This window comes from Rhamphochromis longiceps, linkage group LG8 (genome assembly GCF_057381845.1).
Source record: "Rhamphochromis longiceps isolate RC_006_pf linkage group LG8, R_longiceps_female_GT1.1, whole genome shotgun sequence".
Classification (NCBI taxonomy): Eukaryota; Metazoa; Chordata; class Actinopteri; order Cichliformes; family Cichlidae; genus Rhamphochromis; species Rhamphochromis longiceps.
Window position 1 is genome coordinate 25,266,705 of NC_140564.1, and position 16,026 is coordinate 25,282,730.

At 38.4% G+C, this 16,026-nt stretch overlaps 1 protein-coding gene across 1 annotated transcript in view; it reads right to left on the reverse strand.

Annotated features, from left to right (window-relative positions):
* Positions 1 to 16,026, reverse strand: part of adam12a (ADAM metallopeptidase domain 12a) — a 79,683-nt gene that overhangs the window by 25,532 nt on the left and 38,125 nt on the right. The window contains exons 4-8 of the mRNA XM_085416703.1: positions 14,941 to 15,019; positions 9,875 to 9,951; positions 7,693 to 7,879; positions 947 to 1,012; positions 286 to 357 (exon numbers count right to left, since the gene is read on the reverse strand). Of these exons, the coding sequence (XP_085272829.1) occupies positions 286 to 357; positions 947 to 1,012; positions 7,693 to 7,879; positions 9,875 to 9,951; positions 14,941 to 15,019 (481 nt within the window). The remainder of the gene's footprint in view (positions 1 to 285; positions 358 to 946; positions 1,013 to 7,692; positions 7,880 to 9,874; positions 9,952 to 14,940; positions 15,020 to 16,026) is intronic.

Genomic DNA, 16,026 nt, shown 5'->3' on the forward strand with positions numbered 1-16,026 from the left:
CTTAAAACCGAAAGTGGCTCTGTATAAGTCCTTAAATATTTATCAGCGTATGGCTCTCCAGATGAATAAATCAGCTTTTTGCTTCTGTTGTGTTTAACAGCCACCCACGGCACAATCTATTAAACTGGCTGCATCACAAAATGCCCAGCCAAGTTATGAAATTGATCATCCATTCATAATCCAATCAACCTCTGCCCGCAGGTCGGTCAATTCTCACCAGGCTTAATGTGACCTCTAATAAATCACAATCCACCACTGCATTCCCTCTTTGGATTCAATTGTTACCTTGTCCACGTAATTAGCAATCTCAGCCAGCCGCTGCTTGACTTTGTCCATGTCCTTGCCTTGCTTCTGAAACTGAACAATACAAGTAGAGAGAATGAAGCAAAGTGCTGCCCTCTTGAATGCTTATTACCCTCAAAGATAGTATTTTGGACATATCGCATTATAGTGTAACACTGTATCAGTTGTAGAAATGTCTTCATAGGGTGCGCTCTAACCCCCATTCTTGCCACTGCTGCTGTAGCTGTTATCATCAAAAGGCTCCTCGGTAAAGGTTATGCTGAAAAGATAACCTCAACTGCTTTGTATTATATTCAGAATTTATTCAGGCTCTAAAGCATGTGACTTTGACCCATGTGTCTCAAACTAGTGAGAAACTGTTTCTTCTTTTAGCTTTCTTAAAAGGTCTAAGAGCCCACATAAGGAACGGTCTCATTTGTGAGTCAAGTGGTCAGTGATGTATGCAGCAGGATGTAGATGGAGCTGGAGAGCGAATTGGGGGAGCGAGTGGACACATCAGAGCTGACACAAAGGCAGTGGTGGCGCCTTCTTATCTGTGTCTCAAGAGGAAGGAAGCTAGCTTGGGATCTGGTCTTTGAGCCTCTTTACTTTGGAAGTCAGCAGGAAGATGAAGAGGATGATGAGACGTTTGACCTCTGCTTACCTCTCGGTTGTCAGCCACAATGATCAGCTCCACATACTTGGTTGTAGTCTGGGCATGGCGTTTATGCTGCAAGAGATAAATGAAAGGGAGTGGACAGGCAACAGTTGGATGGAAAGCAGAAAAGGATGAAAGATGGAGGAACAGGAGATATGAATCCAAGAAAAGAAAATGACAGAGGAGGTGGAGGGTGCAAATAACAAAACAATAAACCAGGGGATGAGAAGAAAGGAGTAGGAGGAGAGGGTAGAGAGAGAAGGATGTTAGTAAGGAGCACTTTACTGCAGCTTTCTGGAAAGGGCAGCCTAAATTCAGCAGGTGGCCACTGGAGATGGCTTTTCACCTGAACTGCACTCTACACAAAAGGCAGCAGAAATGAAAATCAGCAAAAAACAATCAGCTACGCTTCACATCTGACCCAGTAAGAGCCACTAAGGTCACACAAATCTGATAACACTCCAAACGAATCGCTATTGCTTGTTTAGTGCAGTGCTGCATGGTCTGTTGGCACACAATATAAAGAAATGAATAGATTTTCTCTATAAAACGTAAAAAGATTTTTGATTTGCTAAATAGATATAAAATAAAATTTTCAGACAAATTTATGGGGATTTTACCAGCTTTTTTTTTTTTTTTTTTGCACCCAGAGGATTCTCCCCCAGATGGTTATTATAAAGAATGCAGGTTTAACCCTCTGGGGTCCAGGGTATAATTGGCCGTTTTTGACTACTTTTGATTTTACCTTTATATTTCACTTTTAAAAACTGTTTATCTTGCCTTGTTTGGAATCATTATTTTCAGCACAACCTCAAATATCTGAAATTGGAGTTCTTTTTTCATTTTGACATACTATATTAGCACAATTGATCTAAATTCAGACAAAAAATTTAAAATCTGAGTAGAAGAAAGGTATATTTTTACTGTAAAAACCGCAAACATGTCTAATGAATCATTTTCATAACTTGAAATGCAAATAGAAATTGCACAATTCTAAAAATTATGCACAAGTTTTGCAAACAACAAAGTTATATGGTACTATTTACCTAAAAATACAGCCAAGGCCTCAGGCATTTTTATATAACCATTTAAAACTATTTACAGAACAATCAGGTGTTCTGCATCAAATAAGAAGGCACACAAAATATTTGTGCCACTCCAAAAAAAGAGTTTCTGTCCATTATAAGACAGAGGAGAATACCACAGGCCTTAATCCTGCAGGTCTGACTGTTGTCAGACCTGCAGATGTATCAGATGTATCAGGTGTATCAGTCCAGTTTTCCACGCGCCAGCGCGTCCGTCGACCCCAGAGGGTTAAGTCACTGGGCAGGGAAGCTACACCCATCGTTTATATACAGTATATTGAATATTCAGCTCTTTTTTTGTGTGGTCAGAGATTGTGAGTGTTCAACCTGTTTTGAATAGACAGGAAAATGGTGTGAAACTAAAATGAAAATTTTTGAAATAATATCAGTTACAGCAGCGAGTATACTTAAGACACAGCATCAAGTCTTGTGCCACCCCTGATTTCTTTGTGTTTTGGTAGGAAAATGAGAAAACAAAGTACAGCGACTTATTGAAACGTTTATAAATGTATATGGAAATACAAAATATAAGGAAAAAAAGGCTTAAAAATCAATATTTAGTTGATCACCTTTATTCAACAGATGCTGGATCAACGTTTTCTGACAGGTCTTTGTGGATTTCTGAGAGCAGTAAATACTGCTGTAGATTGTTGTTTAGGTCTTCCACTCCACTCTGCCCAATTTTCTTAATGTTTTTAAGGACAGACTGCACACCATGCCCAGATATGCCAAGTTTTTGGCTAATAGCTCCTTGGGAATCACCTCATTAATACAAAATGCTACTTTATGTCTGTGAACCTATATTCCTTTGGCATTTTTCATAGATTGAGCTAAAGAAAAAGAATACAAATTGTGTGTTTTGTGACAGGCTGCTAGTAACAAAATGCCTTAAGAAATGATCTCTGTTATGTCTAGACACAACATTGGAGTCATCCCTTAAATTAGGTGCAGTTTTTAATGCTTGAATAAGCATTAAACAGTACTTGAGTCTGACTCCTTGGAAGTAAAATATAAAGAATAATGGCCTGGCTGAGGATTTTTAAAGGTAAAATTGTTATTGCTAAAATTGTTAGGCTGACATTTTAATACTAAACAGGAGTGTCCAGTCCTATTTAGGTTATTTACCATTACCATTACTGCTGATTAGCAGTAAATTGAAAAACATTGAATGGAATGTCGTTAGTGTTTGGGCATAAATTGGTTCATTAAAATTTTGATCTAATATTTATGAAATGAAACTTATAAAATCACCATTGTGATGATGATGCAACTTCTATAAATCCAATTGTAAAAGAATTCACAGCCTGTGGTCACAAAGTACATACTGATCACATGCTTTGGCATCAACTATTTGATACAACACGCGGCGCTACAGTCTGTTTCACCTGCATATAGGTACACACATGCACACAATCTTGTTCTTTCCACTCACACACTTGCAGATCCTGCGAGCTAAAGGTTCTGACTTCACACCATGGCCCTCTTTCAACCTGAGCCTCTTTATCCTTGCTGGCCTGGCAGCTTGGATCCTCTCTGCTCTTATCTGCCTCCTCCATAGATAAGCCAGGATGGGCAAGTGTGCTCTAAATACACCCTATGGTGATTAAGTCTCTAGGAGGCCACTGGGGAGGAAAAATACACACAAATACTGTTCTTTCAACTCAGTGAAGAGCAATGTTGTTCTGGAGGAGAATCCAGTCAGTTAGAGTCATAGGTCTAAATGTACAAAAGATACTTTCTAGCATCTTTATCAAAATAAAACTGAAACTGCTATTGGAAGAGGAAAACACTGCTAATCTAAAGTGGAAAACAAACCTGTTATCCTATTTATAGCATCTATCTTATCTAACATATATCTGGAAAATCTGCACGACACACCCTTTATTGATGAAACTTCCACTGGTGTGCATAAAAAAAACTCAACCTAGATAATCAACCTATAGGTAATGGAGTGAAAGAAGGATGCATCTACAGGGCAGCAGATGCCGATGTGGTATACACCCTCAACCTACCAAAGGAGGTGATGTGATGTCTGTAATTAGTTTAGGCTAGCATGTATAAGCTCATAGTTCTTTAATATGAATTAAAGCACACTTCAGACATGACTCATCCATGTGCTATGATCTGTTTCAAGCATGAAAGACAAGACACTCAAATCATGGTCATTATGGATAGTCACATTTTCAACATGGGTCCTTGTTAGAATTCATGTTGCAGACGTGCTGTTCCTCTCAGCAAGCCATCATATCTCTCTACCCTTTTCAGCCTCATCTGATGTTCATCATCTAAGGGCACTCTTGTCAACACACCTTTTAATCTTTAGACCCTCAAGCAGGGTACTTTGCAGTTTATCAAAGCTACAGTGCACACCTCTGTGCCCCCGTGTAACATGCTGAGATGAACCTGCATGCCTTCTGCTAAGTACAGCAAATAAGGCTTTGTGCTTTTTGATGTACTTCTTCTCTCTTTGCTACACTAAACTCTGTTTATTACCATACTCTTTGCTATATTAACAAGACTGCTTGCTAAGCTCTTTCGCCATTAGTTAGACATTGATGTCTAAAACATTGTCTCCTCTGTTTTCACATTTTTAACTTGACAATGGGGTTGCGACATTCGACATCCTGATGAATAAACTGCATCTTAGTGGAGATGATTTGCATTCTAATTCTGGCATCTCTTAGCATATAATGAGTGTTAGGGACATAGTGCTTTAAATGAGAACATTTTGATCCAATAAAACAAATAAAAGTTCATTTTTCACACGGGTATAATCCATCTGAACTTCTAAATTGCGTTGTTGTCAGGGTTTGTTCATTTGTGCTAAATCTTTGTACTCCTCTTAAGATTTAAGACAATGCTTGCCACTAAAGCCAGCGCTATAATCATTTGCAGATATCAAGCTCTACAATAAAACATCAGAAAATCCCTAATACCGGAGAAATAAATAAATATAACAATGTGAAAACACAGGATGTTTCAGCCAGTATACCCATATGTTTGGTCTGCGTCCCACACTGATCTCAATGAAATGGTTGCAAAAATAAAAATCAGTTTTAACTAAAGCCCTGGAAAGTCCCTCACATTTTTTCTGCATTATGATTTTAGTATGTTTGCTTAGCCTCCAACTGGAACATCTGTTTCATCTTATGCACCACCTATATCCGAGTCCTTCCCTGTACTAATCTGCTTAATCAGCCATGTTTGTCCACTCCTGCTTTACCTCACCCCAAAGATAAAGATGACTGGAGTTTATGTTTTTCACTTATCAGTGCTCATCATCTGTAAAGCTTATGCTTTCTGAGGTTAGAAACTCCCCAGGGCCGTGCCCCTTGTGATTTATCTCTATGCTCAGTGTTGTAGCAGGGGGCAGAGTGGGATGGGGTTTCTTAAAAGCAATCTCTTTAATTCTGGATGGTCCTGCTGGAGGCCGTAAGCACAACCCAGCAGTTTCATCTCACATTAAGAGCAAATGCTATTGCTAAACAGCGAATGTACTTTTTTCACAGGCTTTTTTTTTTTAAAACTGCTCTCCTAACACACTCCAGAGCATCTGTCAGAACAAGTACCGGCTTCAAAAATATATATCCTGTCACTGTTCAATTCTGCATTTTATATTCTCTGAAGTCCAGAAAATCAAACTGAAATATTTCTCTCTAGCTAGTTGATGCAGCTGGTCATCTTTACATCTTTTTCAGAGCCTCACGTGATTATAATATCATCTTAATGCATAAAGAAAAAACAAAAAAACAAAGTGTTAATTTCTTACTGGGAACTGTAATGTTCTCTATGAAACAGAGAGAGTTTTGCCTGTGGTAACTGCTCTGTGAAGACATATTTAATAGCTAACTACTAATTTTAGCATACTGTCATAACCATCAGTCCCATAAAGAGGCTGCACAAAAGAACTTGAGAGACATTTTTTAAAGGGGTTAATATATCATAGAGTGCTATGAAAAAAAATCACCTCTTATTTCTATATATTTTGCTTCCAAGGAGCCAGACTTCTTTAATTGTTTAAAGTAGTCTTTAGCAACAGTTCTTCAGGCCTTATCAAAGGTCTTTTATCTCATCTAAACATTTTGCTGAACCTGACCATGTTCAGAAAAACGTACTTAACACTGACCTATGAATCATTCAAGCCTAAAAAGGCTTGAACGGACTCAACCATGAACCAGGATGAACCAGTGTTGTGTTTACACATAGCAGACAACTTAGCAAAGAGCCCATTTTAAGTTTCTTTCCATTTATTTGGTTGAATCTACAAAAAATGCCAAAGATAACACAATTATCTTTGATTTTCTTTTGGACCAATAAGGTGGTTCCCCAAAAGCTATTAGCTAAAAACTTATATCTTGGCATGGTGTTCATTGTGTCCTCAAAAGAATTTCGGGAAACTGAACCAGTGGATGGCAAGTGAAGCAGTTTCCCACAGCAGATGAACCGCATCCAAAAGTCATGTCATTAGGAAGGGAAAAGAAATTTAATAAAAAAAGACCTGATACAAGACCTAAGAAATGCATCTGGTCGTTTAATTAATCCACATACTGTTCACCAAAGCTTCATCTGAAATGATCTCAGCATGAACAGTTGCTGTAAATAAGCCATTCTAATGGAAGGAAAACTGAGAGAAAAGTCTGAGGTAGCCAAATCACACATTAACTGCACTGAAAATCAGTGGTACTATGGAGTGATGAATCTTTATCGGGAAGTTAGAAATATTTTGGTTCAAATTGTCTTCAATATTGTAGAGCGGGTTAGGAAAAGGTACAACAATGAGTGTCTAGAAACAAGTTAAAAACATGGCGGAGGCTCTGTCATAGTTTGTGACTGCATTTCAGCCAGTGGTGCTGGAGATTGGAGGAAAATTGGTGGAATTATGAATGCAAAAAAGTACCATCAGATTTTGATCCACCATATAATACCATCTGGAAAGCACTGATCCCAAACACACTTCCAATGCAGTAAAAGCATACCTAGATAGATAGATAACACACACAATGGAAAAATACTGGTTATTGACTGGCCTCCCCAGAGCCTGAACTGCAATATATTTGAAGCAGGGTGGGATCATCTTGACAGAAAGCGGAACAAAAGGAAGCCGACATCCAAAAATGAGGTTCGACTATCCTTCAAGAACTCTGGAGAGCTTAGACTAAACATTGCAAGAAAGCTTACCTAAGGGCGTTCAGGCTATGATGAAGAAGAATGGTAGTCATACTAAATACTGACCAGAAAGCTCACTAGAACTGTACAAACTCTGGTTTTGCCTTATATACTGTATTTACATGTGTTCCTATAAATCCCATTTTCCCCAAAAAACATAAAGAAATTGATAGTGGCTCACGACTTTTGTACATTACTAGATAATTTATCCAGGTATAAATAGTTAGTCCTATTAAAGCTACGTCTTTAGGTTTCACTGAAGTTAAATGTTTAAACTACAAAGAAGGCTGAAAGCTAAAACTTTTTCTCTGCTCTGCCTGATTTTACGATCTGACTTATTTGGAAAGGAAAGAAAAAAGACAGGTTGAAAGGCCAGGGATCTAAAGTTCAAACCATGACCCAGTCTGAGAGTGTACCTTTGTTGAATGAAAATAAAATCACATACTACATACTGAGAGTTTACTAGCTGTAGAAAAAAAATATGTGTTTAATAATCCTTACCCTTGTGCTAAAAGCCTTGAATGGGCTGCCGTCTGTGTGCGCAGATGAATAGGTCGTGTTGAAATCATGGCCACAGGTGCCAGGAGCAAAATTGAGGTGTTCAGCTGTGTAAATCCAGTGAGTCCCATCAGAGCGATCAGCACATGGTTCCAGTACATAGGATCTTTCGCCAAGAGATATAAAACCCCTGCAGAACGAGGAAGAGGCTATCAGAGGTGCAAATATCGACAATGCAATAAAAAATAATCAAACGTGATGACCAAGATGACATGTCATTAGCGATGAGTGTACCCATTGTGCATAAGCTGTAAGATTCTGTAAACCTTGCACAATGTTCACAATCACACAAACTCGTGCTGAACCAACTCCAAGCCTGACTGCTGCAAACACAAATGGGGAGCTATTTGTCTCTGTGAGCAGGTCAAGAATTGTGTAGCTTCCTGTCAAAACTGTTCTGGTGATCTGTTATTATTATGCAGACAGGTTTAAGAATAACTGAAATAAATGAATAAATATCAAGACTGAGGTCAGCAGAATGAGCTTCACAATCAGGCATATCCCTCTGCAGAGGGTGTCGACATCTGGCTGCTTCATGAAAACATTCTTGATTGTGTCCAGTGATATTGCTGCAATCCTTACTCCTCACTGACATTTGCAGTGCGCTTCGACAAGACTGAAATCCTCCACGTGCCTTAAAAACCTTAATGAATGTCAGGTTTAAAGATTTGCAACAGTACTACATACATGGGGTTTTACCTTGGTTTGCATGGTTTGCAGAAAATTCAGTATTTACTAACACAAATTAAGCAGCCTGAGAGGTTTTAAACAAACCAACAAATTAGCCATAATCTAAACCATTAAAACTTGGAGTAAAGCCATTAATGCATCATAACTATTGGTTGTAACTGTCCTCTTTGCACAGACAAAAACTTGTGCACAGCCCAAATTTTACCTGGAAGCTGATGTGTGCAGCTAAACTGGGAGCTTGTTTAAAACTTGGCCAATGCTATTAAGAGTTTTCGCCCAAAATGTACCACTCCAGCTTCAACAGTTTAGTTGAGGGGGTTAGAGGTGTGGTGTACTCAGAATATAGCTATCCACCCCAAGTGAATTTAGTAGTGGTTTATTTCTAATGACAGACATTAATAACGTGTTCCAATATGTCATTTTGGGCATAATAGGAAAAAGATAAATTAATTATTTTACTCTATACACAAAATATAACAGTGCATCTTTTTAAATAAGACAATACTCAAAGAACTGTCAATTACATCATGCTTGCTTTACCATTGTTCTTCCTTCAAAACTTCAAATTTGTCAGTATACAAGTTGTCGGCTTGGTGCTACTTGCTGCAGGAGAGGCTGGATCTTTGGATGGTTAGAGGTTAATCGGTGACAAATGCGGCCCCGCCCCCCACAACACTGAATTGGATGAGCGGGAGAACATGGATGACGTCTTATTTTTGTGTATTGGACATTTTAAATATTTCTTTCTTTCCTAACATGTTATCTATTGTCATCCAGATATAAAATATGCTGACGTTTCCATTTAATAATCCAGAGCATTAAACATAATATTTACATATTTGCTTTTAAGCAAAGCAGAATGCTTGGAAGCTAAGGCAGGATTAATTTAAACATTATAATATAGTAATGCTATCCAAATACTGTATACTAAAACATCAACCGATATTACCTTATTATTATGAGGGTATTACAATTTTATAACTATGTGAAAATTCAAACTCACAGACATTACCTTCTTATTTCTAGCAGCTTATCAAATTGTTACCAAGCTATTACGCTAAACTACGCTGTTTGTTACCCTACTATTACCACTTTATTACTCAGATGTAATAGAAAACTGCTACTGAGGGATTTTTGGCAATGTGGAGAACAAAAAACAAAAAAACAAAAACAAATTAAAGCAATCAAACTGTGTATAGAACATTATATTATGATAAGCAATTTTGCATATTTGCATATTGCATTTTATGCATATTTTAAGTGACTTTAAATCTACACTATGTACCGTTCTAGCGACACCTGGCACTACAGTATAAACTTTTACAGGTCCCAAAGCAGAGAGATCAGGGTTAGCTTGTTGAATGTATCACTAAGCTTTTACACCAGTGGTGTCATGTCAAAAAATGGGAAACAAACTAGCGCCTGGCACACTTACTTAATCCCAGTGCAAGTGCTGAGGCTCACATCCGAATTGTCATGACCCTCCACCTTACCATGGTAGTAGCAGTTTGCCTGAGGGAGCACAAAACAAACAAAACAATAGGATTTTAAACTCAACACAGAAGGAATAGAGCAGCAGCGTGTGAAACAAAACAGGCGTCGGGTTTTAAGCAGAGTTCACCCCAATCAGCCCCAGGTGTTACACTGTAACTGTGAAATACGAGTAAATTAACTATAAGGGAATAGTATTTTGCCAGCTTAGCAAAAGCCATTCCTGCTCATCACCACAGGCTAATGATGGTTGAAATCTGAGTTCCACATTTCCCAGCACAAGCTTTGCTTTCTGCCGTATTCCCAGGTACCCACTTTCACGGACCACCTGTCAAGCTGCAGCAGGGAGTAAAGAAAGTGAATTAAGCCTGTGTTTATTGAACAAGGCCTAGAGGGTGTGGAGGAAGCGTCTGGTTTAGAGTGAAAACAGGCCTTCTGCTACAGCTAGACAGCCTTGCTCAGGTGAGGTCCTTCTGCCACCCTGTTCTGGAAAACAAGGAAATGTGAGTTTTCCACCCCACTTTGACTGCCTCTAAATATAGAGTTCAGGCAGTAAATTTGGATGTCTGGCCTTCTTCGAGGTGGTTACTCTCTATAGGCAGCTGAATTTGCATGCCAAGTGTCTCAGTGGGTTTCTGGCATTAAAGGCAATCCTTGCTTAATACTGAATCCCAGCACTTTTAGCAGTAATTCTGTTATGATAATCCAATTAATATCACACTTCTCCGAATAGCTAGAGGAAAAGGGCTTACCAAATAGCATCTTTCAGTCTTACCATCACCTTAATTTTGGTTGACACATGTAAAATGCACTCAATCCCTTTAACTACATTCATGAATATTTCATATGCAACTAACTCTTTAAGAGGGGTTAGACGCAGTGACAAAATCACCATGAATTATTAGGTGTAAGCATTGTTTTTCACTGGGCTTATAAACACTGAGTTGCAAGGAAGCATCTCATGAATATTAATGTTGTTCAATATCTATTGGGTGGAGGTAATTTCTTTTCTGACATGTTATATGCCAGTTGACGAGTTGTTCTGCTGCCTCCAAAGTATTAAAAAGACAATAAAGATGTGAAACACTATGTGGATAACTCTCAATCTTTGAATTCAGGTGTTTTCAGTCCCCATGGCCACAGGTGTGTAAAATCAAGCACCTAGCTAGCATGCTTTTGGAAACACCTGCGAAAGAACGGGTCATTCTTCACAAGTATGGCACTCTACTAGGATGCCACTGGTGCAGCAAGTCGGCTCAGGAGATTTCTTTTGTTTCTAGATATTTCACTATCAACTGCAGTGCAACACAAAAACTGTCCACTGGGAGTTTCATGGCATTGGTTTCCATGGCAGAGCAGCTCCTGTAGGTGTAAAGCGTAGGTGGTTCGGTACTTTTGTGCAGCGTATTTCACAAGAGAAGTGGACCGAAACCTTGGAAACTTTTATGCGGACACTTTCTGATGGTGGACTGGACAGAAAAGAGAGCAATCCATTATAGTCGGGCAAAAAGGTGCAGGGACAGGAAAGCACATTACATGAAATATGAAATTATAGTTTAGCAGAGAGGAGTAGGGCTGGATTTAGTACACTCAGTTAATGCTCGCACCTCATGTTTCTTTGATGAGATCATGACTATGATGCATTGATATAAAGGATATGAATAGACTTTTTGTTCCTAAGGTTTCTGCAGGAAGACAGGAAAGTGCTTATGCATTCATATTTGAAATACAGAGGATTAATAACCAGAATCCAGATTATTGTGGGTGGAAATCCTGGGTGTGAACATTACATTGTTTATTATAACCACAATCTTATTATTCTGTTACTGCTTTAATAACCATGGAAATCATTCATATTCCCAGTAGATGACTTTTGTTACATGCTATGTATTTATTGGATTGTACGTGGACTTAGATTTAGTGAGAAAGGGAGACTGTGTAAAACAGATAATGGGAACGATGGTGGGAGAGCTGACTCATACTCAAGTCACTCCCAGCAGTACCTTGCCTTTGACACAGAACTGAACCCACAAGATCCCTTGCCCAGATCACTATATCAGTCTCCTCCCTGCCGGCAGGACAAATAAATTAACTACAGATCAGTCTCGAATGATCTGGTTGTTTCCAGTAAAAAGATCCTCCCATGAAGAACTGGCTGTGGTCATGAGCGAGGAATGAGAGAAGGGACGGAGGTCAGAAGTGTCTGCACTTTTAATCAACTACTGCAGACTCCACAAAAGTCTCCACAAAAGAAATGCAAACATGAGGCAAAATGCCACATTCCTGCGTCTGGCTTCATCCATTCTCCCAAATTTTTATTTGTATATCGGCTGTAGTCACACAAAACTTGTAACATAGACATTTATTCTTTATTTTCTGTGTGTCATTTTTATTGTTATGATCATTGTTACTCTTTCTGTCCACATAAACATTATGCAGCTTTTATAATTAATGGATAGCTATGGAAAATGGGAAGCTATTTATCCACCCACAGCTGCGGACTCTGTATCTCACACTCCACTACAACTCCTTCATTGTCTTTGTGCTCTGGAATGGCAGCAATTCTGATGAGCTGGCCAAGTCCTGCCAGGGATGACCCAACTCTGGTCTCGAGTGGAAAATCATTTTGCTGTGTGGGTTGGACGTTACCGAATATAATAATCTCATCTTTTTGTGCATTTCAGCTATAAGTCTGCTAGGCCTTTTACACACAGACCTCATAGACCGTTTATTGTTATCGAAATGAAAATGCAACGTTAAATTGCTTTCCAAACTGCTGATAATCAAATCCCTGAAATCAAGCAAGCTGGTGGCAGTTTTATTTCATAGGGACTGAAACTGCTCCTCATGGTTCAGCAGCATCAAACTCATTCATTACTCTGTGCTATAATAGCCTTTCTTTTTCTGAACCTCAAAAAAAAAAAAAAACCTTTTCAAAAGATGAATATTTTATTTACATCCATTTGTAATATTTTAGAGTATTTATGGATCCATAGAAAATTTGAGAGACCGGCAGCATTTAAAAGCAGAACAAATGTTGCTGGAGAAAACCTATTTGAGCTTAATGAATATGAACAATATTTATTACAGCACTGAAGCCAAGAACAAAGAAGGTACTTCAATTCTATGAGGTTTCATTTGTGCCAAGAATATGTTCCCAATCATGCCTTCTGTGTCGGATATGAAGAAACATTTATTTTCTGTTTTTAATACTGACTGGCCACTTTATTAGGCACACTTGTTCAACTGCTCGTTAATGCAAATGTCTAATCATCCAGCCACAACGGAGGAGCTCATTGCACTTAGGTATCTAGACATGGTCAAGACAAACTGCTGCATAACATGTTGAACTGTGAAGCAGATGGGCTACAGCAGTACTGGGTATAATGCATGTCTGCTAAGAACAAGAAACTGAGGCTACAATTTTACAAAACACCGGACAAAAGGAGACTGGAAAAAGATTGTCTTGTCTGACAAGCCTCAATTTCTGCCGCAACATTCAGAATTTGGTGTAAACAACATGAAAGCATGGACCCAACCTTCCATATCAACAATTCGGGCCGATGATGGTGTGTAATAGTGTGGGGGATATTTTCTTGGAACGCTTTGGGATCCTTTGTTGACCAAAACCATTGACGCTGACCATGACTACAGTGTACCTAACTTCTGATAACACACCATGTCACAAAGCTCCGTCTCGAAAATCATTTCTTGAATATGAAAATGAGTTGCTTGCATTCAAATGACTTCCATGAACATCAGATCTCAATTCAATTGAGCACCTTTGGGATGTGGTGGAACAGCAGACTTGCATCACGGCCAACAAATCTGCAGCAACTTTGTGATCCTATCGTGTCAATAATGGACCAAAATCTCTGAGGAATGTTTCCAGCATCTTATTGACTCTGCAGATTAAGAATTAAGCAGACAAAAGGAGGCCCAAGGCTGTATTAGCAAGGTGTATGTGATAAAGTGGCTGGTGAGTGTTTACCTCAGTTGTAGCAAAGCTGCTTGACAGATTGTCTGGCCATATGCTCGCATAAGAAAACATTTGTCTGTGTCAGTGCAGACAAATTCATGCTTTGCTCTGCTGTTTCGCATGTAGTCCTGACTGTTATTTGTTGTGCTGTTTTTCACATCACATGCACGTTCAAATAATACAATCAAACCACACATAGTCAACACAGCCAAGTGAGAGGAAGTAAAGCTGCACTGACAAAGAAAGACGTTCTGTCTGGTGATCACTAGACACGCTGTGTATCTAACGGTCAAAATATTTTAGTCACAGCTGAAGTAAAGTTTAAATTTGAACTGGCAGACAGTGTGTTCCTCATACGGGAGCATCATGCAACCAACCAGAAGCTTTGCTTTTCTCTATGTAATCCCTTTATGTCTAAATTGATTTCTTCATGGTTAACATTTACAAGTGATTTGTTATACTTTAGAGATATATTTTCATATCTATATATTCTTAATTTTCAAAGTGGGAAACTCATGAATGCTTGATAGGTGCTTAATATTTCATGGTCACTGTGGCTTTCAGATTGCACCTAGATGATCACCAATTCAATCTTTCTTAGATTCCTTCATAACAAACAATTCTTTAGGATTTGTTTTGATCCAATCCATTAAAAAAGAAAGAAAGATCTGAGCTGTTGCCTAAAACAGAGTGCATTTTCTGACCTCTATCTGCCTTCTCATTTCATCAAATATGAATCTGTCGGCTGAAAATGGCCCCACTCACCTGGATTGTCCTCTATGTGCGCATGACTGCACAATTCCAGGTGGTTTTAAAAGCGGTTCTAACTGCTATATCAAAGTTTCCTTTACTTTCTCACGGACCCTAATATTAGCACAGCGAAGGAGAGTCTATCCAGAGGAAGAGTTTCACAAAAGGTCAACATTCATATGAGCTGCTGGGCAGGTAACATAGAAGAAAATGTAAGAATGTTCGAAATTCAATCACTTTGTTTTGTCACCCACAAACCCAGAAAATAAAAAGAAACATACCGTGAAGTTGTGAACGCCTGTGACAGCGCTGCCATCTTCCAGGTAATGGGTTTCTGTATAGTTACTTGCAAAGAGCCCCCTAGAAAGGATAAACAAAGACAACAAACATTCAGCTCTGACCCTTGGGGGCTTCATCCAAAAAAACAAAAAATCAATCACAATGTCTTAAGCCATTCAACCACAGCCAGACCTGCATGGAAGATAAACAGTCTGATTTAAAACTTTAAACTGCTTTAGGATAGCATAAATTGATTCGAGAAGAAGGCATGAAGGGGAAAAAAACACATTCAAAAGAGGCCAAAGTGACGTTTTCTATTAATTCACTTTCCCAACACCATGAAGACGCATTCAATATCAATCAATAACTCATTCCATGTGAAATAAATGGAACAATAATTAGTTTACACATTGCAGACAACAGCAAGTCATGAGTTGATTTTTTTTTTCTTTTTTTAACGACTGGGAATAAATAACACTGTGCTTTAAATGAAGGAACCATATAGGTATAACCACACTTAATAAAAAATGAGCAAAAAGTATAAGTTAGCACTGAGAATAAAAATACAGATTCAATAAAATGAAGAGGTGTATTGAGATACTTGTAAAACTCAGTCTACCATCACAGTTCATTTATTTTTAACCTATAAATTAAAACCAAAAATAACCTATGACCCAACAGTCATGCTAGTTTAATGCTTCAGTGTAAGTGAGTCCTGCATGTTTTACTATTATCAAGACATTTTGCCTTTTAGAGGATTTTTTATCATAAAAGAAAAGCTGTTACCAACCCACTTAATATTTTATAAGGATTGTCTATTTGACACAAAGACGGGTAGAAAATACAGGATGGAATTTGATTGTTATTCACTGGAAACAGAAGAAATTGCAATAGTGTGGAAATGAGGAACCTGCCACCTTCTTTCCTCTAATTTTGACAAAGCATCTACTTACAGTATCTCTGTCAACAATAAGGCTACATGGCTGGTAGCAAACTCAGTTTACATTTCATTTATGTTTTTCAGTCAAGTTATAGCTCCTGGCAGAATCACACAGACATCACACATGAGTTGGTGAAGTCATATTTTT